General features: G+C 47.0%; 3 protein-coding genes across 3 annotated transcripts; 1 reads left to right on the forward strand and 2 right to left on the reverse strand.

Moving 5' to 3' along the window:
- The first annotated feature begins 5,250 nt into the window (after positions 1–5,250).
- Positions 5,251–10,422, forward strand: LOC117863676 (protein argonaute 2). Its single transcript, XM_034747486.2, has 3 exons — positions 5,251–5,882; positions 7,284–8,433; positions 8,799–10,422. The coding sequence occupies exons 1-3, from the start codon at positions 5,372–5,374 to the stop codon at positions 10,210–10,212; spliced, it is 3,075 nt and encodes a 1,024-aa protein (XP_034603377.1). The 5' UTR covers positions 5,251–5,371; the 3' UTR covers positions 10,213–10,422.
- A 586-nt stretch (positions 10,423–11,008) lies between these two features.
- LOC117864842 (uncharacterized) lies at positions 11,009–15,908 on the reverse strand. The gene is given in 2 exon segments (XM_034748927.2): positions 11,009–14,373; positions 14,376–15,908. Coding segments are annotated over 2 exon segments (4,353 nt in total). The 3' UTR covers positions 11,009–11,553.
- Positions 15,909–15,916: 8 nt separating this feature from the next.
- Positions 15,917–20,301, reverse strand: LOC117863677 (protein FAR1-RELATED SEQUENCE 5). Its single transcript, XM_034747487.2, has 7 exons — positions 19,880–20,301; positions 19,686–19,763; positions 17,267–19,295; positions 17,056–17,171; positions 16,859–16,936; positions 16,721–16,780; positions 15,917–16,521 (listed from the first exon to the last, which is right to left on the reverse strand). Exons 1-7 carry the CDS (start codon positions 20,255–20,257, stop codon positions 16,411–16,413), a joined length of 2,850 nt encoding a protein of 949 aa, XP_034603378.1. The 5' UTR covers positions 20,258–20,301; the 3' UTR covers positions 15,917–16,410.
- Between the last annotated feature and the right edge of the window lie 190 nt (positions 20,302–20,491).

The following is a 20,491-nucleotide window of genomic DNA, read 5'->3' on the forward strand; positions in this document are numbered from 1 at the left end:
GACCGCCGCCCAGCCGAGGCTTTATCGATTCGGCGTCGGCGGAAACGGTCGCTCGCGGGCTCGGTGTTCATGGTAGGTAGGCGGCTTTGCGGAATTCCGTGGCCCGCTCTGCTTGCTGGTCGATCGGCGATTCCGTGGCCGACTGAACCGGCCGGCCGGACCTCCCCGTACCCGTTGGCCGTTGCTGACTTGCTGAGCTGAGAGAGAAGATAGAAGAGTGTGGACTAGAGTGGAGTTGCGTTCGAAGCTGCGACCCGGGTGCTTTGCTTTGTTCTTGACCCTCATTTGTTCGTTCAACAAGGGAATAACTAAAGGCGATGGCGAGAGGCGGATTGAACTGGACCGCACATTACGTTTCTCACGCGTAAGCGTGGTGATCACATTGCCACAGAGGCGTTGAGTGATTAGAGGGGCAGGTCGGGTGATTAAAAGCTCTCCAAAGCGTGACAATGGACTGTGTACAATATTTACCATTCTCATTCTCAGTGAGAGATTCTCATTCTCCTCGTTGTTACGAATTAGCAATGCTCTTACAAAAGAAATAATATTCATTTTATATTTATATTTGTTTATGCTCGCAATATATAAATATCGTAAACATACTATTTGATAATGAAGGTTCCAACATATATTGTTTCCTAAACCAGGCTCCAATATACTATTGGTAAACAAAATATCGGTTCACATTATTTGATACTTTTTGCAGTTTCAAAAATAACATGTCACACCCGGTTTTAAAACAAGTGCTACCTATATGTATGCCAGGATGACATCATTAGTGAATAACAGCAACAGTATCGCACGAAAACATACAAAGAATTACAAGACTATCAGAGAAACACAGTTTAAACCTTGGAAACGAAGGCTCCAAACTTCACAGGCAAACGACTGGAGATTGCGTACGCCTAGAACTCAACATCATCTTCATAGCAACTTCACAGAAGCTTCTTCTTCTGAGCAGCAATAAGTAAGGGTGAGTACACATATGGTTGGTACTCAGCAAGGTCACAGGAACTAACGAGAATAACGATTTAAGTCCATCTTCAAGTTTAATAAATCATGTGAGGGTCCAGGCCGCTCTTAACTGTGAGCATGGCTGATATATCAGTTTACACCTACAGAGGTTGTACATCTTTACCCACAGGTCGCATAAAAGTTCAAAAAACTTTGGACCCAACCATGCGGTGCTAGCTAGGCACCATACCACACTCCGAGGTGTGATTGTATAAGGATGCTACGAGACCTTTACAAAGATTCCCCAGTAAGTGATAACCCGCTAAGGTTTCCGGATCAGTAACAGGGCATAAACCCTCCCTAGTGGGTATAGTGTCTTAGCAAAGCCCACGTCCCAAGAGAACCGAGTTATACCCCATCTACTGCCACCCCTCTTGCTCTTTCGGTAGGATTACCCTAGAATAAGATCTCTAATTAATTAGCCAAGATTAGAGCCATGATAGTTCCTGTGGTTGCATTGTTTTCTTGGGTGGTTCTCCATGTTCCAATTAAGCATTATCATGATATTGTGAATAAAGCATAGGTAGAAGGATGGTTAGGAACACTTACCTTTCTCCAACATAAAGTTACTCTTACTGCTCTTCAGATCTTGCTTTCTTGAAACTCTTAACCTTCAAAGCTTCCGAGCATCGTTCCTTCTAAACGAAGCAAACATCGACAACAAACAAACAAGTACAACTAAGAACAATACACCAAAATAAAAGAAAGGCTTTAAAAGAGCATACTAACGGACAAGGCTCGATCTAAGATCACGCAAACGCAAGAAACGTTGAGATCGGAACTATCGAGATAATCATAAAAGAAATAAAAAGACTATATGCCTGATCCATTTTAATTAAATAAAATATGGACATAGGTTATTTCAGAGAAATACCCTATTTGGATTTAACCAAATTATATTTAATTATTGAAAATGCGGTAAACTTAATTATATTTTATTTGTAAATATTAAAGTACGGATTATGCCAATTTAACAATTAACTTTAGAAACTTAGAGCATGTATAAGACATCTAATCGAATAACTTTGTATTTCGGGTTCAACTAAACATGTTATTACTGAAAATGCATTTATAATATCATTAAGTATCTTAACTTTATTTAGGAAAACCGATGTATAACCTAGATATCTTTTATTTAGAAAAGGTAGTTATAATTAGGAATTAACCAATTAAATCTTAGTTTATGAAAATCGGGATAGAACCTATTCACTTTTATTTACAAAACTAATTGAATAATAATTACTCAAATTGATATTGATTATGAAAAACCAGTGTAAACCCTACTTAAATTCTTATTAGGAAAAAGCATTCCAATGACATTTAATCAAATTAACAGTAAATTTATTTTCAAAGATAGAAAATTATGTTCAACATCACTAATAACGTGTACTTTATGTTGTCAATAATCTAAGGCAACTTGAATGGATTAAACCGGAGCTAAAACGCGGAATCTACCGACTAAACAAGGTTCTAAGGACCTAAACAAGATTAACCGTAGACTACAGGGGTTAGCAAGAAAGATAACCACAAGGAACAGAGCACACGAAAGCTGAAAACACGGGGTTAGATCTGCAAAAAGTCAAGGCCTGGATTAGATTGCAAGGAACTGAAAAGTTCAGGGGGTTTTCTAAATATTGATCAAGGCACAAAGATCTTGAGGAATTACACAGTTTGACAGGGGCTAAGACGCAAAATCGCCTTATCTTCTACCTCCATCCTTCGATTCTTCTGGTTTCTCCCGATTCATTCCGCCGGCGGCGGCGACCGAGCCTCGGCGGCGCCAGGCGCACGGGCCAGGGGAAGGGCGCAGGAGGCGGGGCTCGGGCGATGGGCAGCAAGCGGCGCTGGGTGGACGGCGGTGTTGGTGGGCAGCAAGGTGCGGCGCAGCAGGGAAAGGGAGCAGCGGCCGGGCACTAGGAAGGCGCGGCGGCGCAAAGGAAAATCGGCAGCAGGAGGCCCCAGGAGGTGCGGGCGAGTTCTAGGGGCGATGGAGGGAGTGGAAGCGGCGCCAGGAGGTGAAGAGCGGGCGGCACCATGAATGGTGGGTGGAGGCGGTTACTGGAAGAGGAAGGAAAAGGGGCGCGAGTGGGGGAGGCGATGCGACGCCAGAGACCTGAAGGGGCGCCGGGGAGCCGGAGGAGCGCCGGTTGTGCAGTCGGGTGCAGGTGTGCGGCGGGAGGCGAGCAGACGCTGGAGATGTGGTGCGGCTGAAGGTAGAAGAGAGGTCTGACAGGCGGGCCCCGCCTGGCAGTGAGAGGAAGATAGGGAAGCGAAAATGGGCCGGCAAAAGGACCTGGGCCGGTGGGAAAAGAGGCTGAGGGGGCCGGCGGCCTGCTAGAAGAAAGCGAAGGGAGAGGAGAGGTGGCGGGCCGGGAAAAAGGCCGGAAGAAGAGGAGGCCTGCTGGGCTGATGTGGGCCGGGAGAGAATGGTTGCCGGCGGGAGACGGGCCGGAAAGAAAAGGAGACGATGGGCCGCGGCCTGCTTGGCCAAGTGGGCTGGTGTGGGTCGAGCCCAAGATTCGGCCCAAAGGAAAAGAAAATATTATTTTCAGAAATTATTTCACGTGGGAATATAAATCCAGAAAATTCTAGATAAATACTTTAAACCACGAAAAATACTCTGAAAATCCCAAATATTCTGATAAAAATCTCAGAGACATTTTGGGATACGAGGAATCCAAATAAAATATTTGAAGCTCGTGAAAAGTATTTTAGAACCATCCAAAAATTGGATTTAGCTCTAACAAAAGGAGAATAAATTTCAGAAAAAGCTGAAAAATTCTCAGAAGGGTCTGGACAAGGTGTAAACGTGTTTTTGAAACTTTTACACTCATGAGACAACAAGATGCATCGGCATGAATGCACAGATAGAGAATAACATTATTTAATTCCGAAAAGCAAATAATTATTTTTTTCCTGTGCTAAATTTCCCGTGAAGAAAAATAAATGTTGAGAAGAATTTTAAATTATGGAAAATTTTTGTTTAATTAATCCTTTTAATCATATTTTGAAATTAGAAAATTTCAAGGTGTGACATAACATTTGGTGACTTTATGGTGGCCAGTACTCCCTCCGTCCCTAAATAACTATCTTTTGGTTTCCGTACCGCAAGTTTGACTGGATTTGTAGAAAATACGTGCACCATTTGTATCTTCAAATAAATTTATTAAAAAATTAGATTCGAATATCTATCTAATGATATTAATTTTGTGTCGTAAATATTAATATTTTTTATATATATTTAGTCAAAGTTGTTTTTAGGAAGCGAAAATAATAATTATTTAGGGACTGAGGCAGTATTTTCTAATTTTAGGGGCCACGATATTCACCCCCATAAAAAAAGTGCAGGCGCTCTTGCGAGCAAGTTGAAAGTGATGACGAATAATGAATCAGGTGTCACGGCCGTTGGCGTGGGTTAGTGACGAAAGCAGTTTACTTACGTGAGCCGAGCCCAACAGGCTGCCGTAAGCTCCCTGTGCAGCTTGCTGTGGAAGCAGACAGAGGCACAGAGCAGGAGCTTCCTGGAACGTGCGGTTCCAAAGGAGCACGGTCCCACCGGCCCCGCACCCCCGCAGCACTCACGACGACCCCCGGCCGTCTTTACCCCCCGTCCCGGCTCTGCCCCTGCGTCCGCTTCGCGAGCGGCTGCCTTCGCGCCGAAGCACCAGGGGCAGAACCGGGCAACCACAACTCGAGATTCGTTGCTTCACCACCCGCCTCTGCACTTCCTCGCGTAGTCGTAGTACACTAGTACAACTGATTTGACGTGTTGCATCATGTCGAAATCTTCCACCGCAGCCGGCTTTCGCAATAGTATAATTAGGAAAACAATCTTTACTCCAATCACGTAGAGTACGTCTCATTACCTAGAAACATACTCCTCCTCCCACTTCTTTGCTCTCGGCCTATGCTTACGGATGGTAACGGATCATGATCCTCGTGCTTTCGTCACAATTCAACTTATCCCTATCTATTTTTAGCTCAAAATCGTATATTATTGTGGTCAAGATTTTTATATTAAATTAGAGTACGCGCGGATTACGACAATTTCGACGCACATTCCATAAAAAAATTCCTTAACCCATCCACACGGGACGGGGGAGTACGGGGCTTGACTTGGATTGACTCGCGGTTTCCAAATTCCAGTTCTGCCCCTCAAATTTTGTTTCCTCGTACTGCCAGTTGGCCAACTCCCGACGACGGCCACCCCGGCACGACGCGAGCACACGGTATAACTACCCCCGCAAAACCTCTGCTGCCCCTGCGCTTTTATTAGCGGGGTACTCAGAAGCGGATTTGCTCCGGAAAACAAAATCCAAAACCCTCGCGCGTTCGGTTCGGTCGATCGGCAATCGCGATGGATTACGAGCGCGGAGGCGGTGGTGGGCGCGGCCGCGGGAGGGGCCGTGGTGGCGGAGGCAGCGCCGGCGGCGGCGGAAGAGGAGGTGGGTACGGCGGCCGCGGAGGAGGTGGGTACGGCGGCCGCGGAGGAGGCGGGTACGACGGCGGCGGCCGCGGAGGAGGCGGGTACGACGGCGGCGGCGGAGGAGGAGGAGGGGGATACGGGCGTTACGAAGGAGGAGGCTACGGCGGGGGCCGTGGAGGCGGCGGCTACCACGGCCCGCCTCGCGGAGGCGGATATGGCGCGGGAGGGCGTGGCCCCGGCGGTGGTGGCAGACAGGCGTACGGCCCCGGCGGTGGGCGCGGCGGGAGCGCGTGGGCGCCGCCGCCGGGTTCGGGGAGAGGTCGCGGCGGCGGCGGCAACGGAGCGGAGTACGTCCCCGTCACCAGGGCGCCCGCGCCGGCGCCTACATCAATGGGGATCGCGCCCAAGGACAAGGAGGCGCTTAGCGCGTCGGGGTCCGTCGGTAAGCGCTTCTCCGGATTTACTCGCGCGAATCGCGCAGCTCGTTACTTCGTTATTACGTTGTTCTTAGTGTTCACAAAATTAAGTTCGTCAAGGCTGCCTGGAATACTCTGTTTTCTTTGCATGCTATGCGCGTTTCTCCACGGCGGGTCGACGGTAGATTAGGCGCCGCTTATCATGTGGAATTTACCGTCTTGCGATTGCAATTCCCGCTGCCTGCCTGCTGGTTCGTGCTCACGATCTAGATTAGAGTACAACCCCATGGTTTTCGGTTTCTGAATCGAGGTTTAGCATTGTAGATTAGATGAGTGCTCCAGGCTTGTGGATCGAGTTTTAGATTCAGTAGTGGAGGATCTCTCTTAATGACAATAGCTGTTCATCGGTTTTTGATGCATTAGAGCTATATAGTGGTCAGCTTTATGCTGTAACTGTCTGTGTTTATATGACTCGTTTATGTCTTTGCTCCAAGAGGTCCCAGCAGTACTGCTTTATGTCTTTTGTGACTGGTGATACATCTGGTCACTTTAGTTTCCCTTTGGTTAGCGAGTAATCTATTAATTTTCCGTTGTGCTTTTGTGCCTGCTTGCTTGTCCAGTGAGTAGTTTTCTTTTGCAGTAGCTCAACATTTTTTCTCAGTTGCCCCTGTATTTTTGGACCTCTCATGCATGTCATTCTGCTTCCTTCTTGTTAGTCATTCTGCTTCCTTCTTATTAATGCCACCTGGATTTTTCAAAGAAGAAAAAAACTGTTTCATATAAAATGCATGAGGGGGATGTATCTGTCTAAGTCTACACACAGTAAAAAGAGAAGATATTTACCTATTCGCAAACTTCCCCACCCCTGCCATTTTGAGATTAGAATTGAATAATTAAGAGGATACACATGACATGAAAAAATAAGAAGGGAAAAAACATCTGGAGGGGAGTCTTTCCCCCCCCCCCCCCCCCCCTAGACATATCTTTTGATGATTCAGGTTGTTATTACTTGTATCATTTGACAAGTGTATCTAGAAAGCTCTCATGGCTGTTACCACCATTTGTCTGACACTGAAAAGAACACTTTTCTCTTTTTTGCACTTTCTTAATACTGTTGTATTGAAGCAGGCTTGGCAGATGTCAATAGAAATTGCTTCATAAGCTAGGAGAATTATAATAAATAAACTTTATGGACTGATTATGGAACAAAAGATTGCAGTGGAGAATTTGTTTGTACCACAATTTTAATATGGGACATTGTTGGGTCAAAACTTATTAAGGGGTACTATAGCACAGTTAGTCTTTGTTTAGCTTGGTTAGTCTTTGATTAGCTCGGTTAGTCTTTGATCATTTAACACCATACTATATTACTGCTTTTTAATGTAAAATTGACCTCGGCTGTTTCTAATTGCTGTCTTTTCTTGTAGAACGCATTGACTCCAGTGAATTGGCAAGAGGAAAACCTTCATCATCACTAGTTGCCACGCCTTACGCTGGAGCACGTGTGCCAATGCAAAGACCTGATCGTGGAGGCTCATCATCTCAAGCAAATGTCAAACTTTTGGTGAACCATTTCATTGTCAAGTACCGAAAGGCGACAACAATTTTTCATTATGACATAGACATCAAGCTTGATCAAGCTTCCCCTAAGGCTTCGGGCAAGGAGCTCTCCAAGGCAGAATTTCTTTCTGTCAAGGATGAGCTCTTCAAGGACACCAGCTTTCGACGTCTTTCGTCATGTGTTGCTTATGATGGCGGACGAAATCTATTCACTTCTGCTGAACTTCCAGAAGGTTTATTTCGTGTGAGAGTTCGGTCCAAGACCTACATTGTATCTGTAGATTTGAAGAAACAGCTGCCATTAAGTCAACTCTCAGAGTTACCTGTGCCTAGAGAGGTCTTGCAGGGTCTTGATGTCATTGTGCGTGAGGCCTCTAGATGGCGCAAGATTATGGTTGGTAAAGGATTTTACTCACCAAATAGCAGTCTGGACATTGGGCAGGGTGCTGTGGCTCTGAAAGGAGCACTACAGACCCTTAAACATACTCAGCAAGGGCTGATCCTATGTGTTGACTATTCAGTTATGCCGTTTTACAAAGCTGGGCCAGTGATGGATCTTGTTGAGAAGATAGTGGGGCGCCTTGATTACAGGACAACTCTGAACAAGTGGCAACTGGAAAATTTGGAGTATGAGCTTAAAGGCCGACGTGTGACTGTGATTCACCGCAGGACTAATCAGAAGTACATTGTGCAAGGTTTGACAGCCTTGCCTGCCGGCCAGTTGACCTTTGTGGATGCTGAAACCGGGCAAACGAATAGGCTTGTTGATTATTATGCTCAGAAACATGGCAAGGTGATTGAGTATCAGATGCTTCCATGCCTGGATTTGAGCAAGAGCAAGGACAAAGCCAATCATGTGCCAATTGAGCTTTGCACTCTTCTTGAAGGGCAGAGGTATCCAAAGGCAAATTTGGATAGGAATTCTGATAGAACACTAAAATCGGAGGCCCTAATTCCTGCATTTAAGCGGAGGAAGGAGATTCTGGACTTGGTGAATGCTACAGATGGACCTTGCAGGTACTGTGTTTCATTCTGTTCTTTTGTTTATTGAATACTCCTGTTCCTTTGTCAACCTTAAAAACTTGAGGTACTGCTATGCTTAACTGTTAGTGAAATTTAGATGCAAAATGCAGTTGAATTTGCTAATAAGTTAGGGCTATTCATTTTCTGTAATGATGTCTATTCGTCGTGACTCAGTTTTACCTGTAACCAAACTATTACTCTTTGGGATTTCCGTGTTTAATTTGTTTGCTGCCATTTTTTCTCCGACAAATGCACAACTGTTTCACATTTAATTTGTAGGACAGCAAACAAAGTGATCCTTTTCTTTTCAACAGAGTATGTGATTTTTTACCAATTACTAATCATCATTTCATTTACAGTGGTGAAATAGCACCGCAATTTGGGATTTCCTTGGATGTGCATATGACTGAAGTCATGGGTAGGATCCTTCCCCCACCCAACCTAAAACTTGGCGCCCCCAATGGCCAGACCAGCAAATTCAGTATCAACCACGAGAGTTGCCAGTGGAACCTTATGAATAAGAAACTAGTAGAGGGCTGGGATCTTCAGTGCTGGGGCATCGTGGACTTCAGTGCACGTACTTCTCACCCCAGGGAGGAGTCCCTCAATGGATGGATGTTTGTGGAAAAGATAGTCAGGAAGTGCTGTGAGCTCGGCATCCGGATGAACACTGATCCATGCTTCGTGCACAAGTCAGAAATGGCAGTGCTCTCTGATCCACATCGACTGCACGAGGAGCTAAACAAAGCAAAACAAGCAGCAGTGAGCAAGAAGCAGAGGCTGCAACTCCTGTTCTGCCCGATGTCCGAGCAGCACCCAGGTTACAAGACACTGAAGCTGATTTGTGACACGCAACTGGGGATCCTCACCCAGTGTTTCCTGAGCAAAATTGCGAACAAGCAGCAGGGCCAGGACCAGTACATGACCAACCTTGCCCTTAAGATCAACAGCAAGCTTGGGGGCAGCAACGTCCAGCTGTATGACTCGCTCCCACGTGTCAGCGGTGCGCCATTCATGTTCATCGGAGCTGACGTTAACCATCCGTCACCCGGGAACGTGGAGAGCCCGTCAATTGCAGCTGTGGTCGCGTCTATCAACTCTGGCGTCAACAAGTACGTGTCAAGAATCCGCGCCCAGCCACACCGCTGCGAGGTGATCCAGCAGCTTGGTGAGATCTGCCTGGAGCTCATTGGAGTCTTTGAGAAGCAGAACAGCGTCAAGCCAGAGAGGATCATCTACTTCCGTGATGGCGTGAGCGACGGGCAGTTCGACATGGTCCTGAACGACGAGCTGGCGGACATGGAGAAGGCGATCAAGGTGAACGGCTACTCACCGACCATCACCGTGATCGTGGCCAAGAAGCGGCACCACACGCGGCTATTCCCTAAGGACCAGGGCCAGCCGCAGACGAAGAACGGCAACGTGCCGCCCGGCACTGTGGTGGACACGGGCGTGGTGGACCCATCGGCTTACGACTTCTACCTATGCAGCCACAACGGGCTGCTGGGGACGAGCCGGCCGACGCACTACTACAGCCTGGTGGACGAGCACGGGTTCGGGTCGGACGACCTGCAGAAGCTGATATACAACCTGTGCTTTGTGTTCGCCCGGTGCACCAAGCCGGTGTCGCTGGCGACGCCTGTCTATTACGCCGACCTTGCGGCCTACCGCGGCAGGCTCTACTATGAGGCGGGCATGAGGTCGGGAACTTTTGAAGCGGGGAGCTTCCCGAGGCTGCACAAGGACCTGGAGGACAACATGTTCTTCATCTGACCCCAATTCTCTTCACCGGTGTCATGGAGCATGGTCTTGTGGTAGATCATGCTGCGTTTTGTTGGTCGTGTCTTTTCTTTTGTAATGCAGTGACTGAAGTTCACTTTTAACTGTACTTGTGTTGCGTTTTTGTCACCCTCGAGAGTTTGAACAGTGGATCTGGTGTAAACATGGTTTGAGTTAACGAAACTTTAATTACTGTGTTGTCCAGGCACTGTATTCCATTGATATGCATCCTGGTCAGGTTATCGAGTTCAGTGCAGCGCAAGGTGGCGGAGTGGAGAAGCGTCAGGCGCCGCACCCCAACCAAGCAGTGTTGCGTGCATTTCAGACATGTCCAACTCCAACCTGACTCAACGATGTATTCATATACCAACGCAGAGTTTATACAGTTAGAACGTAGTAGGGAAATTAAGCATCTGTTGCACATAGCATCATGCACACCAACAGGCAACAAAGTTCCAACTGAAGGGGTGAAAAACATCTTATACATCGTACTTTGTGCATGCCAACCGGCAATATGGTGGGCATACCATATTGTACCGTCAGCACATAAAAGAGTAGTGCATTCATCTTCCTTGGGAACCACCTAACCTAGTATTTACACATAGCCAATTATATACAGAGAAGCTTCTACACGACCCTACACTAGGCTACCGCACCGACTCACCGAGATCCACCGGACATCTAGTTCTCAGGCAGTTCATGATAATGAAAATGGAAGACAGAAGACCTGCCACCGAGTGTTCAGCAGCCCTGTGTTCTTTCATATGTAAATGGGACAGTAGTTAGAGACTTAGAGGTGTTCTACTGATTCATCAGAGAACAATGATATCACATTGACATGTGAGGTGCCGCACTTATTACATGGAAGTTGGAACCATATTTTTACCTTATGGTCCAGAAGAAAGCCACACATTGACACATACTACATTCCAATCCAAGAGCATGGGCACAGCCATATATGCCCGTATACTCAAAGAGCACACACTAAGACATGGACACTCGCATGCATTCAGACGCGGGCATCCTGAACAAAGACACACACACAACAAGGGAATCGGAATCCAATCCGAGACTCAGTACATGAGCACAGCTAGCTGCAGCTGCTATGCCCCTGCTGCAAACCTCATTCACTTTGCAAGCACAGCACTCCGCACGGAACAAATGAAGAAACGCGCACACAACACAACACAAGCATGAACGAGGAATTATGGGCGAATCACACATACGTAAGATCGAGCTGCTTGCACACACAAGCTAGTAGCAGTCCTGGGAATCAGCGACGAATGGATGAAGGATGGAGAAGAGTGAAGACATTTCCTTAGCAGGTGCCGATCCTTACTCTTTGTCCTGATGCTGCGTCTTGTTGTGTATAAGTTTCTTGTCATGTGCATGAATGTCTCTCCTCACCTCAAGAGGGATACTGTCACCGTTGAACACTAGCTCCTTCAATTCCAGAAGTTTATCGATGCCAGAGAGAGATTTCAGCTCGATGAAGGACCAGATGATCTTCTCGAGCTTACAAGCAGATTTCTCGGCGAAGCTGATTTCCCTGATCTTCAGGCACTTGACAGTTAGATGTTTGAGCTTTGGGAACTCATCTTCATGGAAGGTAAGCTGGATTTCGTCATAAGAATTGTCCAAGAGAAATAGCATGCACAGCTTTGGTTTCTTTGCAAGGATTTGTAGATCATCTTGCTTCAGGCATGTATCCAAAAGGGTCACCTTGGTAATATGATTTGCAGAGGTAAATAATGAAAAAAGGTTCCTGTCACCCTTCAAGTCAATCTCCTTCAATTTTTCAAGGCCGTCGACTCCAGCAAGAGACTTTATGTTTGTGTCGGACAAGACAATCTTCTCGAGCTCAGGAGCTCCACCTTCAAATTTAATGTCAGTTTGCAAGATTGCGTCCTGGACAAGGAAGTACTTGAGATGTTTGAATTCTTCCTCCCTGAAAGTGAGCGTGCTCCTGGTAATTGCCTCAGCATAAGCTGTCCCATCTTCATGTTTAACTGGCTCAGCAGAAGCTGTCCCATCTTCAACTGTCACAGCAGAAGGTGTCCCATCTTCAGGTAATAAAACCAGGAACTTGTTGCCCTTCAATTCGAGTTCCTTCAGTTTTGGAAGGGCACCGATGCCACAAAGATGCTTTATGTTGGTGCGGAATAGCACAATCTTCTCAAGCTCCGGAGTTGCTCCATTTTTAAATTTGATCATGCCAGTCTTGTGGAGACACTCAACGAGAAAATTCTTGAGATGTGGGAAATCTTCCTTCTTGAAGGTGAGACTGCTCTCCTTGTAAGCATCGTGTCGGAGCCTGAGGCATTGTAATTTGGGAAGTATGGCGATGTGGATCAGATTATTCTTTTCCAACAAGGTGCGACTCAGAGTTACCTTGGAAAGTTCATCGCTACCTTTAGCAAACAATGTGAGAAGCTGCACAATATCTGTGAAACCGTCAATGCTTAGGCTCTCAAGAACCTTGGGGGGTCGTATCAAGTAATTGTACAAGGGTGGTTCTAGTAGCTTTTGGTCGGTGGCAGTGCCCTCAGTTCTGGTTCCAAGTATAGTGACGGAAAGAGACTGGATGCATTCTTTCAAGTCGCTAAGGGCCCAAAGCAGATTCGTGAGGTGAGCTTTCTTGTTCTGGATAACCACACCAAGCTTCCTCAGCTGCCCTAGCTTTCTAATTTCTTTGAGCTCAGCTCCATCCTTTGAAGAAGCCTTCGCATTGGACAGTAACTCCATATTTTCCATTTTGTTGATCTTGCGTGGGATCTGGACAGCAGAGGGTAACCGCTTATTGGCCCCTGGGAGCGTTCCCATTTCTTGACTTGTACTTGGATCAACTCTTTGACCAGCCAGTAGGCGCCTCAGCTTTAGGAGCACGATACCTCTTGTTGCACGCTCAGGCACCTTGGTTTGCCGGATATCCAATACCTCCAGCTCATGGAGGTTGTTGATTTCACTAGGCAGATCATCAACATCTGTTCCCATTATGCTTAGATACTTAAGACGTAATATTGTGCTGCAGATGTCCTTGATGTGTTTCTTGTTCAAGCGACGATCACAGCCTTCCAGATCTAGCAGCTTGAGCAGCCACAGTTTATGCAAGTATTTAGGCCGGAGCTTCTCCACAACCGTGTTAATGTTATCAGAGGCACGAAGTCGAAGACCGCTGGAGGTGGAGAAATGACGGGCCTGGAGTTGTGACAGGCGTGTGTCCAAAATGTGCTCTTTGTTGGCGATTTTGGTGATAAACTCATGGACTTGGCCACCTACCATGCAGTTCTTGATCTTTCCTGCAGCACTAAGATCAACCGGCATAACAAGCTGCCGGTCTATGAGAGCTTCAAAACATTGTTTTGCATGATGCACTACAGTGGGCCAGTCTTCCTTTGTTATTAGCCGTTCTATAGCCCATCGCTCTATTAGGCTTGACCGCTTGATGCTGTGACCTTGAGGGAAAACAGCTAGGTACAACAAGCATGTCTTGTGTTCTCTTGGCAGATCTTTGTAGGAAAACTTGAATATCATCTTAGCCTTAGCCTTGGTAGCATCAGTTGCCATTGAGTTTCCCGAAACCTGCAGGGTGTCATTCAACCTGCGCAGTTCTTCATAGTTCCTGTTGGGATTTGCATACAGAGCATGAGAGAACATCCTCATGCAGAATTCATCTGGATTACACTTGTCCAAGATGTCACGGAAGAGCTGGGAATTGTTGTTGCCACCTTCATTCTCCCCTTGGCCTGTAATCTTGAGCACAATATCATGGTACATACCAACACGGGAATAGGCTACAGGTTCCCCCGATGCAGAGCAAAATTCTTTGGCCTTCTGCCTGTTCTTTGTGATCACTATCACCATACTGCCATTGGCGCAAGTCAACAGGCTCAAAGCATTCCTGATCTTCCACCGGGCTATGTAGTCCATCTCATCAATGAGGATGATCAGGGTCTTTTTACTTTGCAGATGCTTATTAATCTTGTCCACTACCCCTTTGATCAACAGTGAAACTTTCATCGGCCACGATATCTCCTGAACCTTCTCCATGGTTTCTTTGATAGCAGCAGTAGTACTGTTGGCCTTAGTCTCCTCTGAGTTGTTATCCGTCTGGTCAGGAAGATGTGGTCGTCCGGGAAGCAACTCCCGTATGATGTCTCTAGTGTAATCTTGTGGTTGTTGAGGATTTCTTTGATGCGATCTGCGGCTTCACCCAATGTAGTAGCAGGATTGGTAGTACTGGTTTCCTGCTGTACCTGTGGGAGCTTGCTGTCCAGGAACACCTTCCTCAAGATGTCTTGGTATTGGATATCATCCAGTTGAATTGGGAGCTCAGGCGTGGCAGTTTCCATGTGCTGTTTAAGCATGTTGGCCGCCTCGTGCAGTATGTCCTCCAGTGATTGTTGTATCATGTCAGCTCCTTGCTTGTTCAGCGTGAGCTGCAATGCCTGGCGGAGCACCTCCAAGGGTTCATCCAAGGTAATCCCGGAGGTGGCTTTGAAGCGCTTTGTTTCTTCAGTCTTCTTGCTCTCAGCTTTGGCAATGGTTATACGGACTGCTCCAACCTTGCTCTTGACTTGGTTAATCTTGTCGTAGATATTAAGCCTGTCAATGTTTCCCCATATTTCTTCACACGTTTTCTCCCTGTCTTCAAATGCTTTCCATGGATTCTTCTCCTCCGCCTCACCTCCTTGACCCGTGCCTTGTTGGTGTATGCATTCACGCAAGATGTAGCAGAGGATCTCCTGCGGTAGCAGCGGAAGATCCCATGCATGGTGCAACGCCTGGATGTTGATGGAGACAGTCTTCTCGAAATTATGGGCAGCCGCCAAACCCATTGCTCCTTGTGCAGCGGCGGCACAAGTATCAGCATCCTGTGCAACGATGGCAATGGATGGTATCAGGTATCGACCCTCCCACTGCCCCGCAGCTTGCTGTTGGCTGCTCAAGGAGCTGAACCAGTTGGCTAGCTTCTCGGCACAGAAGTCCTCCAGAGTACGAGACTCTAGAGCTCTTCGACGGGGATCAGGGCCACCGGGCGCGGCCGCCACTTGATTTTGGGGGTCGTCGTCGTCGTCTGCGTCTTCTGCAGCGTCAGGCGCAGCAGCAGCAGCAGCACCTTGAGACGGGGTTGAAGACGACGATGGTGGCCGGATCTCCACGCCGTACCTGAGCCGGCGCTTGCCGACGTCGCTCACCCGGCCCTTGAGCTCGCGCAGCCGCATGGCGGCTCTGTGCTGAGCAACCATCTTCTGCACCAGCCAGTAGGTCCACCAGACGTAGCGCCGGAGGCCGCCCCTGGCGAGGTGGACAGCCAGATCGCCGCTCTGCAGGTAGCTGTCGATGCAGTTGCTGCAGTCGTGGGCGAGGTCCCGGACCTGCTTCATCCACGTGCGGACCTGCTTGTCGTGCCTGCCGGCGAGGTGCGCCGTCATGGACAGGTGCTCCAGGAAGCTGTTCATGCTCTCTATCTCCTCCCTGATGAAATCCACGTCGCTCCCGACGCGGCCCAGCAGCTGCGCCTCCTTCTGGAGGAGGCCCAGCAGCGAGCTCACGGCTCCGGACGTCAGCTCGGCCATCGCAGTCAGGCCTCGATCCGCCGCCCCGATCCGCCGCCCGCCGGCCGACAACGGCGGGACCGGAGAAGCTAGGAGCCTACTAGAGGACATGCAAATGCATTGTGCAAGCATGCGTGGTGTGTGTGTGGCGTGCTGTTTTAGTCAATTTCCATTCGAGACATGATATGACACGAATAGACAGACGATGGTTTGGCTGCCTATAGACAGTTTTCTTTCTTCTCTCCTAGCTTTTGGTTGACGCAAACACGCGCCATTCCATCTCAGCATTCTTCGACAACTATGTCCCTTTTGCTTTTCCTCTTTATACATCCATATTTCATTCGGTCCTTCTCCTTGAGTTTGGTTCAATCTTTTGCTTTTCCTCTTTATCCATCCATCTTTCATTCGGTCCTTCGTCCTTGAGTTTGGTTCGATCTAGCTACTCTGTGCTCCAGCATCGGTTCCACATCGTCGGCAAAGGACATTCAATGATGTTCCTTCATTCGGACAAAAAGCATGGTGTGCAATATTGGAATAGCATACGTGCGACCCACGGTAAATTGCAGGTGAGACATGCTGGCCACCGACGGCCCGGCCGCGTTCAAGATGCCCACCGATATTCTAGGGTGGTGCATCAAAGAAAATCCCACACCGGTATTGACGACTGACCCTCGTCGCCATTCTGATGATCGATTTGGGGAGTTGTCTCCACGAATTGCAACCCATGCATATCACTAGGATATCCCTGCAGGAGTGTACATTTTCATATCAATAAATAAGGCATTTAGCATGATTAAAAAATAGCAGATTTTCAACATAATGCGCATATATACTTTGATCATAGGAGTATGCTATTACTTCACATCGCAAAAGAAGATTAAATGCAAAGGGGGAAAAAGATAAGGATATACTTCTCTAAAAAAACAACAATCTGTAGAACTCACTTGGGTTAGTTGACCATTCCCAGGAAACGGCTGCTGTTGCAAGGTTGAAACCGAGGCGGCCTGCAGGCAACACAAACCTGAGAATCTTGTTGCTTAATCAACACAATAAAGAAATTTAGGTTAGAGATGAACACAGACCTGATCAAACTGATTCAAATTGTTGTGAAGGTTCTGCGAGATACCAAGCCCAAAGTTGTGACCAAGTACATAATGTCCCTGCATGATGAAAGCATCAGCTAGTGTGCTATTTTTCTGGAGCAACAAGGGGGCGTATGGTAATACTTAGCACCCTATTTCTTCAAAAAAAAAACTTAGCACCCTATTTAAGGATTCACCTGCATTAATTGATCTGGAATGAACTGGTTGGAAGTATTCCTTGGTTCTGTCTGTATGTTTCCTGATGTGATATTCAGCTCTCCACTTGGTCCACCCTCTGTTTCATCAGGTTGCCCTGCGTTAATGACAATAAAAGAAATGTTTAGAATGCTCAGATTTACATGCAGAACATAAAAGGCAAAGATCCATAAGGAATACATATATACACACCTTTTCTCGCTTTCTTTCGTTTATTGGTTTCCAAATCATTTCTACGGCGAGCGACTTCACACTTCTTCTTTCCAGTAGAACCTAGAGCTTCATGGCTACTATTAAGTAGGTAGTCATTCTGGGCCATGTGAGTTAATTGGTCTGTAAAGGAATGTCCAGATGACTTATCAGACAGAGTAGATTGCAAAGTTCCTTCCACTTCTGCAAGAAGTTGATCTGACTGGCTTGCCATCAGTGCAAATGTCTCTACGTTCTCTGCAGCCTTAGCAGCAATCTTATAGAACAAGCGGCAAAGGGCTGCATAACGTCCTGGAATGGAAGATTTTGTGTCAATGTCAAAATTAAACCCATCGGCTTCATCCATTGTCACCAACTTTGCATCTTTCCTCCACCTCTTCAGAAAGTACTGTGAGGAAATCTCTTTAACATTCCTCAGCTCATATACTTTTAATATATGGCAGCATAACAGTCCAGTATTTTCAAACTTTTTGCAAGTACATGCAACCGTACCATTTGATGAGTCAAATCGCACAAGCTGGTCCTTAGTTTTGTTCTTGACAGTAATCATATATTCAGAAAGAGAGCCAAACTCACCACAACCATAGGCCATACAGTCCATACTTAGTTCACACTCCTTTCTAAATAAGTCAAAAGTTATTGGGGTATACAAATTTGCAGCCTGCCACAGCAATGGCAGAGGTATTCTCGGTACCCCTTGGTTGGCTTGGTAATCAGCTTGCATTTCTTCTTGTCTCCTCTTCTCTGCTGAACTTTCAAAAATCTTCAAAAAAGGGGATAGATCTGTATCGATGTCCAAGTACTCTTTGAGCCTAGTGCCAACATTTTCAGCTTGTAGCATGCTTCTAATCTCCCCAGAGAATATTTGTTGATTGTATGGCATGGCCCAATTTTCCCGATCTTCAAAAAGCTTAATTAACCATTCATTCTCTCTAAGATTGTATTTCTCCATTATCATATTCCATGTGCCAACAAACTCCTGTTCATCCTCGATATCAAATATACAGTGTCTAAAATCATTTGTGAATTCTTCAGAAGTAATAAGCATATGTGCTATGGACTTAACAGTACTCTGGTATATTTGCCACACACAGAAACGGTGGATAGTGCCAGGCCATGTAACACCCAATGCTTCCTTCAAAGGCACAGATCGATCAGTCAAAATTGTCTTTGGGTGTTTCCCACACATAGCAATCTTAAAGGTCTCAAGAAGCCACTTGAAAGACTCAACAGTTTCATCGTATAAAAAAGCCGCACCAAATATGACCATTTGCCTATGATGGTTCATGCCTAGAAACAAAGCTAAGGGCCTGCTGCAGTCAAATTCTTTGTAGATCATGTCAAAGCAGACCACATCGCAGAAGTAATGATAGTCCATTATTGACCTTGCATCAGCCCAGAAGAAATTAGTTGGTTTGTTATTTTCATCCACCTGAATCGCATAGTAAAACGATGGATTATCACTCTTCATTCTTCGAAAATAATCCATCAGAGCTCTGAGATCCTCTGATTTCATATATTTGGTAGACTTTGACCGAAGATAATTCTTGTACCCAGGAGGAATGTTACTACCTTGGCTTCCAGGCTGAACCTTGGCCAACACTCTTTGTGATTTCAACATCTCAATATCAAATGGTGCAGCAAGCTGGTGATTGTGATCCTCCACAAATTCTGTGACCCTATATTTACCACTAGGTGTTAACTTTATAGCTATTCGTGCAGGGCAACCCACCCTTGTCTCTGGGCGAGGTCTCTTGGCGTCATTCTTTAAGCGAAGCCCCTCCCTAGAACAGAAATAGACCCTTGACCTGTTGGAATTTTTAGCAGTTTTATCCAAACATCCTTTCCGGACACTAAATCCCATATTTCCTGCATAATTAACATAATACTCGTATGCTTTTTCTTCACTCTCAAAGACCATTCCAACTATGGGCACTCCTCCAGCATTTGAGACGACTTCTGGTGGCAATTCTGGCTCTTCTTCTGCCTTTCCTTCAGGATTATCTGCAATCTGGGGGAAACAAAAGCTCTTACAGAAGTGTGGATAACTAAGTCTATATCAGCTCATCTTTCGTACTATCATGCAAAGCTCTGTTACAAACTTGTGATGATTGGGACTCAAAGTCTCAAACACAGTGAACAGCAGTAACCATCTTAGCATTGGTACCTGTCTACTACACAGTGGTTCATTTATGCAGTAAATTATATGAACCAAAACATCAACATTTCTGATATTAAAACTGCTATGTTAATGCAAAATTCTGCCTAGCGATGACATGGTAAAATTCACATAAAAGTTAGCACATCTGTTTTTTCCCCAAGAATGTTAAATTAGCCTATTTTAATGTGCAATGTGCGAAGTGGTTTTCATTCCTGAGGAACCAGATATCCCGGACTGTACCTGGGTGTCCTCCTTGCCGAGGAACTTCCCTCCAGCACCCCTCCGCCGCCGCTCCGCCAGAGCCTGCCTCGATGGGACCTGCTACCAGCAACAGCAGAAGCAACCGCCAAATAAACTCGTCAGCTTTAGCTGATTGTGTGTGCTCCTCAATCCAATCACCCCACTAAACCAAGCTCTCGTCGAACGAATCGCACCTTACTAGCCGCGCGGTTGACCACCTGGCGGCCGCTCCGCTTCTGCATGTAGCGGAGGATGATGTCCCGGCGCTCCTCGTGCGTGTAGCGGGAGACGCGGATTCCCAGCTCCCGGAGCAGCCGCGACGGGTGGGATGACGGCGGCCCCGCCTTGGACCCGTCCGTTTCGTCCTCGGATGCATGCGCTTCCTGGCCGCTTGCCTTGGGATGGCTCTTGGGAGCGGTACGGCGCTTCTTGGAACTGGAGAGGTCGAGGTAGGTGCGCACGATGTGGGAGATACGGGAGGTCGGGTGACGACGCCGGGTGGGCTCCATTGATGGGGTTGGGGCTGGTTCGCCGGCGGCGGCGGGGTCGCCGGAGGTGGATGGGGTGGCCATGGTGAGGGACCAGTGGTGGGATCGGGAGGACGAAGCCTGGGGGATCGAGTGGAAAAGGTCGGGTGCATGTCATGTGGGACCATGGCCTTCGTGGAGCCAGTGGGACCCGCCTGTCAGCGAAGTGTTCGTGCGCTATCTTCCCCTCTTTTGCTTTTCAATATTTTCCCTTGTATATCACAACCCCAGAAAAAAGATGATATGTTCACAATTACCAGCATAAAGCATCCCATGGAT

This window comes from Setaria viridis, chromosome 7 (assembly GCF_005286985.2).
Source record: "Setaria viridis chromosome 7, Setaria_viridis_v4.0, whole genome shotgun sequence".
Classification (NCBI taxonomy): domain Eukaryota; kingdom Viridiplantae; phylum Streptophyta; class Magnoliopsida; order Poales; family Poaceae; genus Setaria; species Setaria viridis.